Source organism: Protopterus annectens, chromosome 3.part1 (assembly GCF_019279795.1).
Source record: "Protopterus annectens isolate FY-2018-M chromosome 3.part1, PAN1.0, whole genome shotgun sequence".
NCBI lineage: Eukaryota > Metazoa > Chordata > Ceratodontiformes > Protopteridae > Protopterus > Protopterus annectens.
In genome coordinates, this window is record NC_056732.1 from 1,562,348,829 (window position 1) to 1,562,363,821 (window position 14,993).

The window sequence follows — 14,993 nt, forward strand, 5'->3', positions numbered from 1 at the left end:
CCACCCATTCCAAAGGGGCACCCAGCAACACCCACCCTGCTTCTCAAACAACTGCTTACCAGCACTGCTATCAAGACTTAATCTCTCATAGTACTACAGACAAGGCATAGCAAAGCATCAATGTTTCATTTTGACAATTTTCTTTGTTTTGCTTTTTTGTAATTATCTGGGTTTCATCCAACAACCTCATGCTTCTTGGGACAGAAGTGGTGAGCTTCGTGATGCCCATGCAGATGGACAGTGCGGTTGCGACTGCTGAATTCTACACAGGTGCACTCTGTGGGCACTTGCACAGGTGCATGGATCGTGCTGTCTCAAACAGAACCGAGATGCTATCCTCCAAAAAAAGGAAGCCAGTCTGGTGGTCCCCTGCCATAAACAAACTGTACAGCAGAAGGAAAAAATTGTTGCAAAAAATAGTAAAATCCCATGAGTGGAGGAGCTCCCTGGTCAGCCTCAGTAAGAAGCTGAGATCTCTTATAAGATCCTCCAAAGCTAGCTACGAAAACAAAATCGCCACTGATTCTAAGGACAACCACAAAGCATTCTATAGCTAAGTCAAGAATCTCAATGGCAGCATCCAGATCTGCTCTGAGTTACAGCACAAAGGCACGAAAATTACAGAATCAACTGATATTGCTAACATCCTGACAGATAGGTTCAGTGCTAACCTTACCCCCCCCCCCACCCTCTAAAGGGTCCATATCTATACAGGAAGAATCCAGAGTCCCTGTAATCACAACTACGCAGGTAAAAGCTGCACTCTCTAAAGCCAAAAACACAGCATCCATGGGACTGGACAACATCCCAGGCTGCATTTTACATGAACTTCAGAACGAACTGGCTCCCCATCTAAGCACCATGTTCAATCATAGCTTCACATCAGGCTTTGTGCCCACTGAATGGGTTTGTGAAAGGCAGATCATGCCTCCTGAACCTGATCGACTTCTTTGAGGCAGTCACCAAAGCTGTAGATAAGGGTAAGGTGGTTCACACAGCCTATCTTGACCTTGCCAAGGCTTTCAACACCATCCCCCATTCTGGAATTATAGATAAACTCACTAAACTAGGTATAAATCCCTATGTCACAAGATCGGTTGCCAACTGGCTCACTGACAGAACCCACACTGTGAAAGTTGCATACTCCAAATCTGACCTCAAACTAGTGACAAGTGGAGTACCACAGGGTAAAGTCCTGGGACCTCTCCTGTTTGGTATCGACTTCTCTGAAGTACAGGTTAACACAGAAGGCCTCTGGCTAATGAAGTTCGCAGATGACTGCAAACTAGGAGCCATAGTCGAATCCCCAAATGATGTGGAAATCCTACAGAAGGGCCTCACTGAGACAGATGCCTGGAGTCAGGGCCATGGCCTCAAGCTCAATGCACTCATTCTCTTTGGTAAAACTCTGTACCCATGAACTACTACATAGACAGCAGTCTACTTAACACCGAATGTGTGATAAGAGACCTTTGGACCCAGGTGGACAGTAGTCTCTCCTTTGATAATCACATCGCCACAGTAGTCAGGAAGTCCTTCTACATGGCACACCTCATCATAAAAAGGTTCTCATCCAGGAAAAAAGAGGTCATTGTTCCCCTCTACTTGACACTCATAAGACCCATTATAGAGTGCAACGCCCCTTTTGGAATGTACCTCACAAGACATCTGCAGCAGCTGGAAAGGCCACAGAAGTACCTCACAAAAAGGATTACTGGCCTCAAACAGATGCTCTACATTGACCGTCTCAAAAATTCCAGCTTTACTCTGTAGCATATCACCTACTCCGAGGTTATCTCTGCCTAACATATAAAGCTATGTCAAACCCAAAGCTGCTGGACATGCTACACCTAAAGAAATCCCAATCCCTCTGAGCTACATGCTCTAGGGACCTAAACCTTGTTACCACAATAAACAGGACATGCTGGAGGGATAGTTTCTTGTCCCAGAGACTTCCCATACTCTGGAACAGGCTACCCATCTATGTCAAGCAAAGTTCTTCATTAGCACTCTTCAAGAAAAATCTTGATGAGTGGATGGGAAATAGGAAATACACCCCAGGGATCACTTCTGTGTCTCTGCTCGACAGTGGCACAGAAAAATAACATTCTTGGGTGGCGTAAGCCAGGGAACCTTGTTGGCTAGGCTTACATATGCCCTCAGGCCGATAGCCTAGTACCTACCTATGAACCTATGAACAACACATTTGCAGATGACTGCAAATGAAAAGCAATTATAGAATCCCCCACCAACACTGAGTTTCTCCAAGAAGAGCTAACACAGACAAATAATTGGTGTCAGAGCTATGGACTAAAACTAAATGCCAAGAAATGTATTATAGTATCCTTTGGCAAGTCATCAACCCCTGGTAAATATCATATTGACAAAATATCCGTAAGAATCAACCTAGTAGTCAGGGACTTGGGGACACACATAGACAACAATCTAGCTTTTGACCATCATGGGTCTACAGTAGTGAGGAAATCAATCTATGATGTGCAACTGATAAACAGGCATCTAGTCCCAAGGACGTCATTGTTTCACTGTATTCAGCATTAATCAGACCTATTATTGAGAGCAATGCCCCCTTTGATATGTACCAAACCAGACAAATCCAGCAATCAGAACATCCACACAAGATGCTCACTAAGAGAAAACAGGGCCTAAGTAACATCCTGCGCAGACTGTTTCAAAGCCCTATCCCTGTATCCTGTCTCCTACAGGCTGTCAAGAGGAGCTATTAGCCTGGCATATAAAGTATTGTCAGATCCCACTACAATGGACTTCCTGAATATCTGCAAAACAAACAGCACCAGAATTACCTGTATATATATATATATATATATATATATATATATATATATATATATATATAGCCTGACTACACCTTCTCTGGAAAAGGCTCCCCATCCATGCAAAGCACAGTTCCTCCCTAACCCAATTCACATGTAACTTGAACAAATGGATAGGGACCAGGAAAATCATCCATGGTTTGGCACCTATGCCTCTAATGGATGCAGACAGTCTGTAAATGATTCATCTCCCAGGCCTCCCCTTGCAAATATTTCATCTCCCAAGACCCTACTTACACTTATCAAGGATATCAAAACTTGTCAGACATTTGGAATGCATGTTTAGGCTTTAAAAGGCCCTAGTGATCATTAGCCTAGTACACACCTAAGAACCTACAAACACTGTAACTCTTGCCTTCTTACAGTAGTGTCAATAGTATGGTAATATTATAGAAGTACAGTCCTGATTCTTCTTCTCCAGAACTGCTGCATGTCAGCCCTATGCAGAACCACATACAGGCAAGAACGAACAGCAGACATACCATCAACACATGGAGAGGTGCAATTAATTGGTAAGTTCCGTTCTCTACAGTTCGGTGGGCAGGGGATCATCTTCTGCCTCTCACAATCCTCCGTACTAAAAGCAGTCAGTCCTGGACTACAACCTTTGCAACAGAAAAAAAAAATATGTTAAAGGACATACAAGACCACTCTTTCCAAATTTCACCAATCAGCTAATAAAATTTGGTAGAGGCAGTAAATCATACAGATTGCTTTATCCTGGTTCAGCAGCTCATACTACTAGGTAACTATACAGAAACATGAAAAATCAATGGCAAATTGTTTTAACCACTCTAAGCTACAAAACAACTGCACATCAAAATAAGCTACAAACACACAGAATAAGTGATTTTTGCAGGGGAAGCCCCCCAGCATTCCCCACACACCCACTTATCTAAAAATAATAACAGCAAGCTTGCACAACCCTAGGAGAGAGGAACAATATCTTTACCCCCCATCCCCCCCACAATGTCATCAAATCTCAGAAGAATGCAAAAGACTCTGACAGCTATCTACACTGTTCCACAACATAATATCACAGCATCCAAATGCACACTCCACCGATTCTCACTAGAAACAAACATCGATAGGTCAGCATTCATTCACGCAGTATAACAGTTTACAATGAATGTCCACAGTGCTGAGACGTTTGCCACTCATGAAGAGGGAGTTTTGTGACCAGGGTTGGAGACTCTTGGGAAACACTGACCAGAAAGCTTGACCTGAACAAACCATGGAATAGCAGAAGCCTAACTATGAATATATACAGAGTGCCAGCGACCTTTCTGTGGATGTACCAGTAACTATAAAGTGGTCTGACCTAACATGGAATACCATATCCTAACTTGGAATACTACTTCCAATGAGAAACTTCACAAATGAACTACCTCAGAACTGTAAGTAACCACATGCATAATAAGCAGCATGCTGATTTTTGTTGGAAGCAAAATCTAAACTGTAAGTAAAGTGCAGATGATTTAATAAGACTGTGTCCATTGTTTGTATATATTACAATAGTGGTTTTGGCTGTCATAATTTCATCAATAGACTAAACCATGCTATGTTTTTATTTTTGCATCACAATATGCAAGTGCACAATTCTGAGGGTCGGGTGTAATGGTTAAGTTGGTTAAAATACATACACTATGTATGTTTGATTCTCACCTTTTTTAAACACCTTTAATGTATCACTTAAGACAAACACAAATGTACATTAACAGAAAAGAAAATAAATCATACTGACATTTTTTCCATTTGCATTCATTATATATTACATTATATAACTATCATCAGTACAACATTACATAAATTCCTGACTTCCAGCCTTCTCTTAAACCTCACTCCTCATCCTCCTCCTGAACATTATTCTGCATGTATTGTTTCCACAATTTCCATTTATTTTTATGTAATTTGTCCCTTCCCATTTCTAAAGACCCCTCTTCCAGTTCTTTTAACTCTTTAATAATATTCAGTACTTCAAACACAGCTAGTCTGGATTTTGATTCAGTTTTCTCACAACTGCTCTTTTTTGCAGTAAACAGAATTAAACTTAACAAGGCCTTAGTAAAAGTAATGCCTTTTGGCTTTTCCAGGTTAGGGGTTGCCACAGCGGAACTCCGGTCCGCTCATGACTGGCAGTGGATTTTTATGGTGCCGAGTTGCCAGCCTGATGCCCATCCTTCAAAGAAGGCACACCCATTCAAGCACGCACCTACCTGCATGTCTTTAAACGTCACTCGACTGTGGGGAGGACATGCAGACTCCACACAGAAGGCGCTCCAGCCGAGAATCGAATGGGATAACCTCTTGCTGTGAGGTGACAACGCTAACCGCTGCACCACCTCGGCCCATCTTAACAAGGCATTAGTATGGCTAGGCAAGTCAGATCCTGTGCCCTAGTTCAAAACAATTACTGCCTTAGTTAGTCATTTGCACACCCAATATTTCTGACAGAATACTCTGTGGGGAATTTTTAAAATCTTCCAACTCATTACACTCCCAAAATATATGTTCCCAGTTATCACTTTCTTCTCCATCACATCTCCAACACCTGCTGTCTACCTGAGGAAAAATTCTTTGAAGTTTGCTTGGGGTATAAAAATACCTAGCCAACACACCTAAGCAAAGATCCTAAACTTTCTGGACTTTGTTGCATACTTGGGGGCCATACATATGTCCTTCCATTGTTCTGTACATTGAGAAGAGATACTGGAAAAACAATCATTTCTAACCTCCTCTGACTGATTCTTTGAGTTATCATGTATTATTTTGTATACTCTATTAATTATCCCTTTTTTGACACAGGTTCTGTTCTTTCAACTAAAAATTCTCCCATTGCAAGTCTTTCACTTAAGGTTCCCCCATCCCTTTATCTTTGTCTATACTCTGATATCAATCCATGGTAGAGAAAACAGTCTCTGATCTGCAGTCCAGACATCTTATTGGCCTCATTCCACTCTATTTTGATCCAAATACCTTGGTTCCTTTGTCAGTTTTCTCCAGTAAATCCCAGCCTCTCTTGCCTATTTTCTGCACCTTTACATGCAGTCATCCCTAGTGACAAAATTTCATTTCTCTGTTCTCGTGTTGGCTTAGTTCTTAGAATACCTTCTGCTACTTTATGTATATGACATTCTGTATGGTTATTAGTCTCTGTGAGGAGCTGCATCCAAAATCCCATTCTCTCTACTTATAGAACAACCCCCCCACACTTCAAATCACCATAGGCAAAATCCAATATAACTTTTATGCAAGGTATAGGTACCCCTGTATGACCCTGGGAAAACATACCATGTATTTAAAATTATTGGAAACACTCAGCATCCAACCCAGTACCATATTTATGGATGACTTACCCCACTATTAACTGGGAATCATATACAACACCAAATTTACTGGCACAGAGATTTCTGGATTTTGTAAACACAAACTCCCTGGACCAGGTTGTCAATACATCAACCTGGGGTGCAAACATTCTGAATCAGGTCCACATTAATATGGGAGAGTGCTGCATGGCCCCTTGTGTAATGTCTTCTCTGATAAATAGGACCACAAAATGGTCTCCTTTGATGTACAAATAAACCCTGGAACCTCTGCTAACCCTGGAATATTCAGGAACTAGTCTAAAGCTAACTTCCTTCTATTAAGTGATAACCTGGCAAAACTGCAAGCCCCCATAAATCCTGAGAACACTGCTGCCGATGCAAAACTGCTCAAAGAAAGCCCATATAAGCATGTCAATAGCTGCATAGACGCAGCTGTACCCACCAGAAAGAAGTACAGAACTAACTCAAAAAACAAGCCACTCTGGTGGAATCACAACATCAATAGGCTCAAGCTGTATAACAGAAATAAGAAAATTACGGCAAAAATTAGGAGGTGCAGCACCAAGCAGGATAAAAGCACTCAAACTAAACAAACAACTCAAGAGGACAAATAAAGTCTACCAAAGCCAAATTTGAGGTAAATTTGGCCTCCCAGGCCAGGACAACCACAAGCAATTCTTTAGCGGTATCCGTAACATCAAAGGCAATACACAATTGGGTGCAGAGCCCATTGTTAATGGAACCACCAGAAGATATAGCAAACCTACCAGTCAACAAATTCAGCTCCAACTTCACCCATCTCTTCCCATCAAACTTCTCTCAGAAAATACTATCAAATATAGTTCCCCTTGCTATCACTAGGTAACAGGTCCTTAATGCTCGCTCTAAGGCCAAGAACACTGCATGAATGGGTCCAGACAATATCCCAGGGGGCTTTCTAAATGCAACTGCTATTTAACTGTAGCCTCCAAACAGGCTTCATGCCCCATGAATAAAGAACAGCAATAGTCATTCCTCTGCACAAAGGTTGTCCATCTACAGAATCTGGAAACTACAGCCTCATAAGTCTTACTAGTCTTATATGTAAAGCCATGGAAATAATTATCATGGAAATAATAAACAGTGCCATAGGAAACCTCCAGACACTGGAACTAACACAATCTGATTTTATCAAGAGCAGGTCATGCCTACACCATCTGGTGGACTACTTTGGGAAAGTCACCAAAGCAACAGATGAGGGCAAAATAGTTCACACTGCCTACCTTAACCTGGCCAAGGCATTCAATACAATACCCCACCTATACACTGTTGACAAACTTAAGAGGTTAGGTACAAATGCTTAAGTCAGCTTGTGGATAGCCACTTGGCTCACAGACAAGACCCAGGAAGTCAGAATTGTGGGGTCCGCCTCTACAAAGAGGCCAGTTACAAGCAGAGCCCTCAGGGATTGATCCTGGGACTGCTCTTTTGGGCATTTACTTCTCAGAAGTGAAGTGCAATGTCACTGGCTTCTGGTTGACTGAATGTGCAGATGATTGCAAATTAGGAGCTGCCATTGACTTGCCCACCAAAACAACTGTTCCCTAGGAAGGGCTGTCAGAGACTAACAACTGGTGTCAGAGCCACAGACTAAAACTAAATACCAACAAATGCTTAACAGTATCCTTCAGGAAGTTATCCAGTCGTGGTGACCATCATATTGACAACACACCCCTAAGAGTTGACCCCAGTAATCAGGGACTTGGGGACATGCATAGACAGTAATCTAGCCTTTGAGCATCATGTGTCTGCAGTAGTGAGGAGATCATTCTATGCTATGCAACTTATAAACAAAAGGTATGGCATCCAGGTCCAAGGAAGTCATTATTCCACTGTTAGGCATTAATCAGACCTGTCATTGAGTACAATGCCCCTTTTGGTATTTAACTAACCAGGCATATCCAACAACTGGAATGTCCACAGAGGTTCCTCACTAAAAGAATGCAGGGCATAAGTAACATATCTTATGCAGTCCACCCTACGCCTGTATTCTGTCACCTGCAGGCTATTGGGCCAGGATCTATGCCTGCCATAAAAGGCATTACAAGACCCCACTCTGATGGACCTCCTGCATATCAGCAAAACAAAAAGCACCAGCATTACCTGTTCTAAAGACTTAAACCTTGCCAGTGATTTAAGTAGGTCATGTTGGACAGACAGGTATGTATCTCAGAGACTACCCTTTCTCTGAAAAAGGCTCCCCCATCCATGTGAAGTAGAATTCCTCCTTAACCCAATTCAAGTGTAATTTTTGACAACTGGATGGGGAACAAGAAATTCTTCCCTGGTTTGGCACCTATGTCTCTAATGGACACAGGCAGCCTGTAAATGATTCATCTCCCAGGACTCTGCCTGTAACTGTTTCACCTCTTAAGCCTCTGTTTACACTTATCAAGGGTACCAGAACTTGTCAGAGATTTGGGATACATGGCTACATTTAAAAAGGCCCTTGTGGTCATAGCCTAGTAAACACCTATGAATCTCGATTAACTTACCTCTTTCATCACACTTTCTGATCATCTCTGCAACAGAGGGGGCAAAACTAAATTCTGTCCAAAGGAGAATTTAAAATCTTATGTTCAACATCATCTGGGAGGTTCTGAGAATGCAGCAATGCAAACCTCCTCATAACAGTATCAGTGGTCATAGCTCTGGAAGAAGTATCAACAGAGTCATACACAGACTGTAAACTCTGACTGCAGTATAAGAAACTAAATTATTTAAAGCATGGTTTCCCTCAAAAGAAGAAACTACATTTAAAACATTCTTCATATTTTCACAATTAGTTAGAACAAACTTTAACATAAGAGTCTGACCATTCAAAATTCTGAAAATCAAAGTTGCAAACTATGCATTTTTTCCCTATACTTATAAATAATTTTCCCATCCTTATCAGAAAGAGTAGGTTTGGAGTTTAAGTGTTTGACATAAGTGGGATCAACTGAAGCTATATATTCTGGGTCAGGTTTGAGAGTAGGCTATAAAGGCTGAGGAATGTTATACAGTCTATTTGCCTTTTTAGGGGCAGCTGGCTGACTATCAGGAAAATTGCAGGTGGTTACACACATATTCTCTAACGAAGACAGAACAGGAGTCGGTGTAGATTCTGGACATTCCCTGTGTAACAACTCATAGTATTTTCTGAGGAAGTGAGACATCTCAGTGTTCACCCTACTGAAAACACTAGCACATTCTAGCAATACCCTCACAGAAAGAAACTCCACCCCCCTCACACACACACACACACACACACACACACACACACACACACACACACACACACACACACAGGTAGAATTAGAAATTGAACTCTCCTTTGAGTTGGAATCAGAAATCTGAAGAGAAAACATTGTATCGGTCCATTCATCTTCCTCATTAGATTCAGAATCTGGAATCTCTTCAGGAAAAGCGGCATCCCTCTTTCTTTTACCAGAAACTACTTTACAAGCAGGATCAATAGCTGAATTAAACTCAGAGCCAGTCACAGTAACCTACTCCTGTCTAAGGAAATTTGAAGAGCATTATACACATGCTTAGTTTTCGGTTTCTTTTTGACAGGAAAAATGGGACTGTGTTACTAATGGTAGCAGCAGCATCCCCAAGGATGTGCACAACATTCTGACACAATAGGGAAACCTTCCCTGTTCCCTCTCCCAGGGCTGACAAAAGTGGCTCTCCCTTTCCAAGTGAGGGATCCGAACAGTCACAGAAGATGTGGCTAATCCTTGGACTATAGTGGCTGTAGATGATACACCAGGGTTACTCAAGGTAAAAGATGAGTGAGGTACAACTAATGGTCAAAGAAGAGTCACCCACCTGTAGCTGAGGCAAACTGTTAGCCTGCTGTGGTGGCAAAGACTGCTTAACTTTTTCTTTTTGTGCCTGGAAGAAGGAACAACTGAGGCACTAGTAGTTTGTTCCATGTTCAAGCTGCTCTTGAGGAAGACTAAAACAGCAAATACTGAAAAACTACATGCCTTTAAAAGTCACTTTTTTCAGAGAGAAACACAGGAAAAGCACCTTAAAACATTTTGCCAGCCCCCAGAAGTAAAATACAAACAATTTCTCCACAGAACAAAAATGTTTTTCAGTTACATTATATCACTTTTAAACTGACAGAAAATGAGTACTCCCATTTAAAAGTACAATGCAGTCTCTAGACAGTCAGTTAAAACACACAACTCCTTGTTTTAAAATAGCTTTTCTGAAAAGGAAAGTGATAAATACACAAACTATATTTAGAAAATGGAAGTTTTTTTCCACAAAGGGAACTTATCTGCCCAGCAAGGAATGGCACCAAGCCTAGTGTCCAGTCTTTACTTTTAGTCAGTTCAACTTGAGCTACCGGACAGTTTGGGCAGATGGAAGATGCCCTGAAGCTTTGGAAGCTAGCTGGCTGGCTATTACAACCTTGGCAGGATATAACCCATATAGCTAGCAGCAGCGATCAATATGATGACCATCTATGTGAATACCTTTACTAGTATTACGTTATTAGGGAATAGATGAGTAAAATGTTTAGGAGAGTTTATTAAAATTACTGTTTTCATATGATATAACATTGATTATTATTATAATCATGGAGTAAAAAATAACTTATTATAAACTGGAAAGTATATATGTTATATACGTATATGTATACAGAGAGTGATATGCGTATGCAACATACAGACATGCTCTCTCTCTCTCTTACACACACACACACACACACACACACACACACACACACACACACACACACACACACACACACACACACACGTGCACATGTTAGTTTCTTATTTTAAGGTCAAGAGAAAATCAGAATAAAAATGTTACATGATATAACAGCATTGATTAAAGAGGACTGGACTGATAATGTGATATTTGAGCGAATCTTTGAAAAGAGAAGATAAAAGATGCATGAATGCTGATGAATATAAAGAGCATAATCTTAAATGCTAAAGTTTCTGTTGAAGATTGAAGCAGGTTTTTAATCCTAATGCTATGTATCTTTGTCAATTTAAAATAAATAGGCAGTTTATACAGCTCTGGAAGGTCATGCAGAAAGAAAATACATTTGCCTTTCACATTGTTCTCTCTCTCTCAAATCTGAAAAGCAGTGACACTTTCTGCTACCCTGAAAATTTTGAAAACAAATGCACATACTAATAATTACTCTACTAAATGGTAAGGCAAATACTTCTTCAAAAGTGTCCTGAAAAAAATATGAAGCTTAATTACCTGTGGTACCGGAACACATCTGGAGGTTACATACTTCCATTTGGAGGGCATCCCCAGGGCAGTATCTACCCCCATTTTTAGGTGGTGGGTTTATGCAGTTCCTGCTCCGAGATCTTGTTCCTCCATTACACTCTGCATCACATTCTGACCATGGGCTCCATGATGACCAACCACCATTAACTGTGAAGAGAGGAAACAGTACACATTAACAGATCTTAACTCGGGTCACAATGAGCAATAACATCAGAAACAGACTTGGCTGCAATCCATTATTTCATGAAGAACAGATGACCTGTATTCTCCATTACAACTGATTTAATTTCCTTTACTAATGTGCTTCAACAACATGTGGTGAAAATTACAGGGATACCACTGAATCTGCAACTGCCTATTATTAAATCTGAAAGGAAAATTATGAATTCAATTCAGTCAAATGATTGCAGTATGTATGTCTCCTTCTGCTATGATCTATGCAATCAGGACTTCAGAATTTAGATTATATAACTCAATATTCTTATGGCAATCTAGTCAAAAGCTGATCATACTCTAATTTAGTAGTACATAGTATCTTTTTTTCAACAAAGGGAAAAATATCTTAAATGTACTTTGGTGACTGCAGATGACTATAATGACCAGAACCATCAAAATACTGTATAAATGCAATATAATTGCAATGCACATGAAATACATCAATCTAGCCATTTCTGACAACTATGCATGTGTTGAAAGGACCTTTTTAGCTATAACTAACTACCATCAATATACAAAGGTCCATAAGTGTATACTAAGCTAACCAACAAAAAAAAAAAAAATGACTAGTCAGCAGCTTGACAGCCAACCACAACGTTCTAGTACTCCATAAAATAAATCCAAACGGTGTTTAATGTTTTACATCCAACTATTAAAATAAGAGCTTTCATCCTGTATACCCACACATAGCCGGCCTTAGGCATAGGCCAACTAGGCGGTCGCCTAGGGCGCCGTTTAGCAGGGGCGCTTTTCCAGTATTTATTTGGTGTAGGTAGACTAGGATGGGGGCTCCAGATGGTGTGGTAGGGGGTGCCGTGCAGCCCTTTTGCCTAGGGCACCAGTTGACCTAAGGCCACTCCTGAGGACTTCTCCAAAATAAACCTTCCCAACAGTCAGTAGTAGTTTAAATAACCCTCCAAAATGGTGGCCACATGATCCTTAAGAAATCTTGGTCACATGGCCATTAAGAAATCTTTCCTTTTAGCATTTAAAGTGACAAGCAACCAATATTTGTCAGTGCATTATTACCAAAGTGCATTGTGTTATAACAACATTATATAATATATTAAATATATATTGAAATAACATTTTAAAACTTTGTAAAAGTTTTATTAAAAACCTACCATGTTCCAGAAATTAAATACAATAAAACCTGTACCAAAATACTGAATTTAAAATTGTGACCTGGGCAGTCACTGATGTGTTTGGCTAGAGCATTAGTATTTTTGTTCCTTTTAATATCATAAATATGTTTATACATCCCTCTTTTAGGGTGTGCTCAGACTTGTATATAAAATTAATTACATACCTGGCAGAGGCCCACATATACCACTCCTTTCAATGTGCAATTACATTTATCTTTCATGTTAAATTTTTGTCCACTTATTACAAATTCTTCACCTACTTGGATATATCTACAGTAGCTGCAAAAAAACACATTTGCCATGTCTTTTACTACTGTAGAGTCCATGTGTGTTTTAAAGGGTCTCTCCAAAATGTTTTTCACACTAGCTCCTATTTTTGTATGCTATAATGAGTCTCTCCCACACTCCTAAGTGTCATCATAATCTCTCAGTGTATTCCAGTTTTTCTCAAGCACCCATTTAATCAAGCTACTTTCAGTGTTAATGTTACTTACCATACTACTTCTGTATTGACAAAGAACATTTTCATTTTGTGGGAGGGTCCCTATTATTTTCTACATAATTTAAAGACAAAATAGGTTTAAAGAGGCCAATTTCCCTTTTATTTACCACCTTTTCCATAATCTCAACTACCATGGTTCATGGGTAACCCCTTTGCAAGAACATACTTAACAAATTCATATTCCACCAAGAAGTCTTGTTATTTGGTCACCATTCTTTATGACAGCTTTCTTTTGCTTTTGTGGATGCCCACTTGTAAAATGTAATAATGTATTTGAATAAGTAGATTTCCTATATATTTTTGATGTATATGTATAGTTGTCAGTACCTTTCTCTAACAATATATCCAAGTACGGTATAGATGTCTTCTTGGTTTGTTGTGTAAACACCAGAAAGTTGGAACTATTGTTAATATATATAATAAAAACATCTAATCTAGTTTTACTATATTTCCAAACAAAAAAACAAATCATCAAAATATTGGGTGTAGAACCTGTAAGAATTTTTGTATGCACCTTTGGTTATGTATTAATTCTCTCCAATATCGACTAATGAATCACAATTCAAGCCCATAGCCATCCCATTTTTTTGATGGAAATGCACCCCCTCAAAGTATATAAAATTATTTTTCAGGACAAGTTCAAGCAGTTCTTCAAATAAATTCACTCTTTCTTATGGGACCTACATTTCATGTAAAAATTCCATGAACCATAATATTCCCATCTCGTGTGGAATGACCATATATAAGTCTTTTACATCCACTGTGACTAAAAAGTCTTCGGCCTCCACTTCCACTTCGTTCGTTTTTTCAAAAAGTCCCAAGAGTCCCTGCAGATTTACTCCTCATTCTTTAATAATTCTTTTAAACTATTGTCCAGAAATTTCATGACAGGCACTTGTTATCGACCCTCTCCCATCAACAATTGACCACATAGGTACATTTTCAATACTTTTATGGATCTTAGGGATCCCAAAGATAGTAGGAGTGATGGGAGAGGGCACATTAAGGTAGTTATATTCATCAATTGACAGTCCGCCATCTATAAACATATCCTTGATCTCAACCCTAATTTTGTGATAAGCCTGGTTTAGCTCATTTAAGGAAACATGTTGGTATGCCCCATTCATCAAAATGTCTAACATTTTTGCATTATATTCCTTCATGTCTATAACTACCATCCCACCCCCTTGTCTGATTTCATAATCTGTAATCCAAGACTTTTTAAGCTTTCCAGTTTCTCTATTTCTTCACATGAGATGTTTGATATACTAGAACCATTTCTTCTGTTTAATATATTTCTAAGGTCGTTCTCACATATTCTTTCATACATTTGTAACACTGGGAGGAGTGGAGGGTTAAAAGTACTAGAAATTTTAAAATCGTTCATGACAGGGTTTAATTCATTAAAAAAGAAGTTATGTTTTTATCATAACGTTCCATCTGTGTTGTTCATCTTCATTCGTTCATGACAGATGGGGACGGAACTGACTCAGCCAATATAGCAAGCTCACGCCAGCCAAAAAATCTCGAGCTGAGGTTACCCACAGTGCCCCTCTCCCCATCTCCTCAGATCGAGTTTGTTCATAAGGAAAATAAAGCAGAGGCTTTGTCTGAGCTAATGCCCTATCATGTAACTTAGGACCAAATCTGAACCTCT

General features: G+C 39.8%; 1 protein-coding gene across 1 annotated transcript in view; it reads right to left on the reverse strand.

Annotated features, from left to right (window-relative positions):
• The window catches only part of LOC122797804 (SCO-spondin-like), a 4,708,783-nt gene that overhangs the window by 2,262,000 nt on the left and 2,431,790 nt on the right, over window positions 1-14,993 (reverse strand). The window contains exons 56-57 of the mRNA XM_044066325.1: window positions 11,441-11,620; window positions 3,335-3,457 (exon numbers count right to left, since the gene is read on the reverse strand). Coding sequence (XP_043922260.1) covers window positions 3,335-3,457; window positions 11,441-11,620 — 303 coding nt within the window. The remainder of the gene's footprint in view (window positions 1-3,334; window positions 3,458-11,440; window positions 11,621-14,993) is intronic.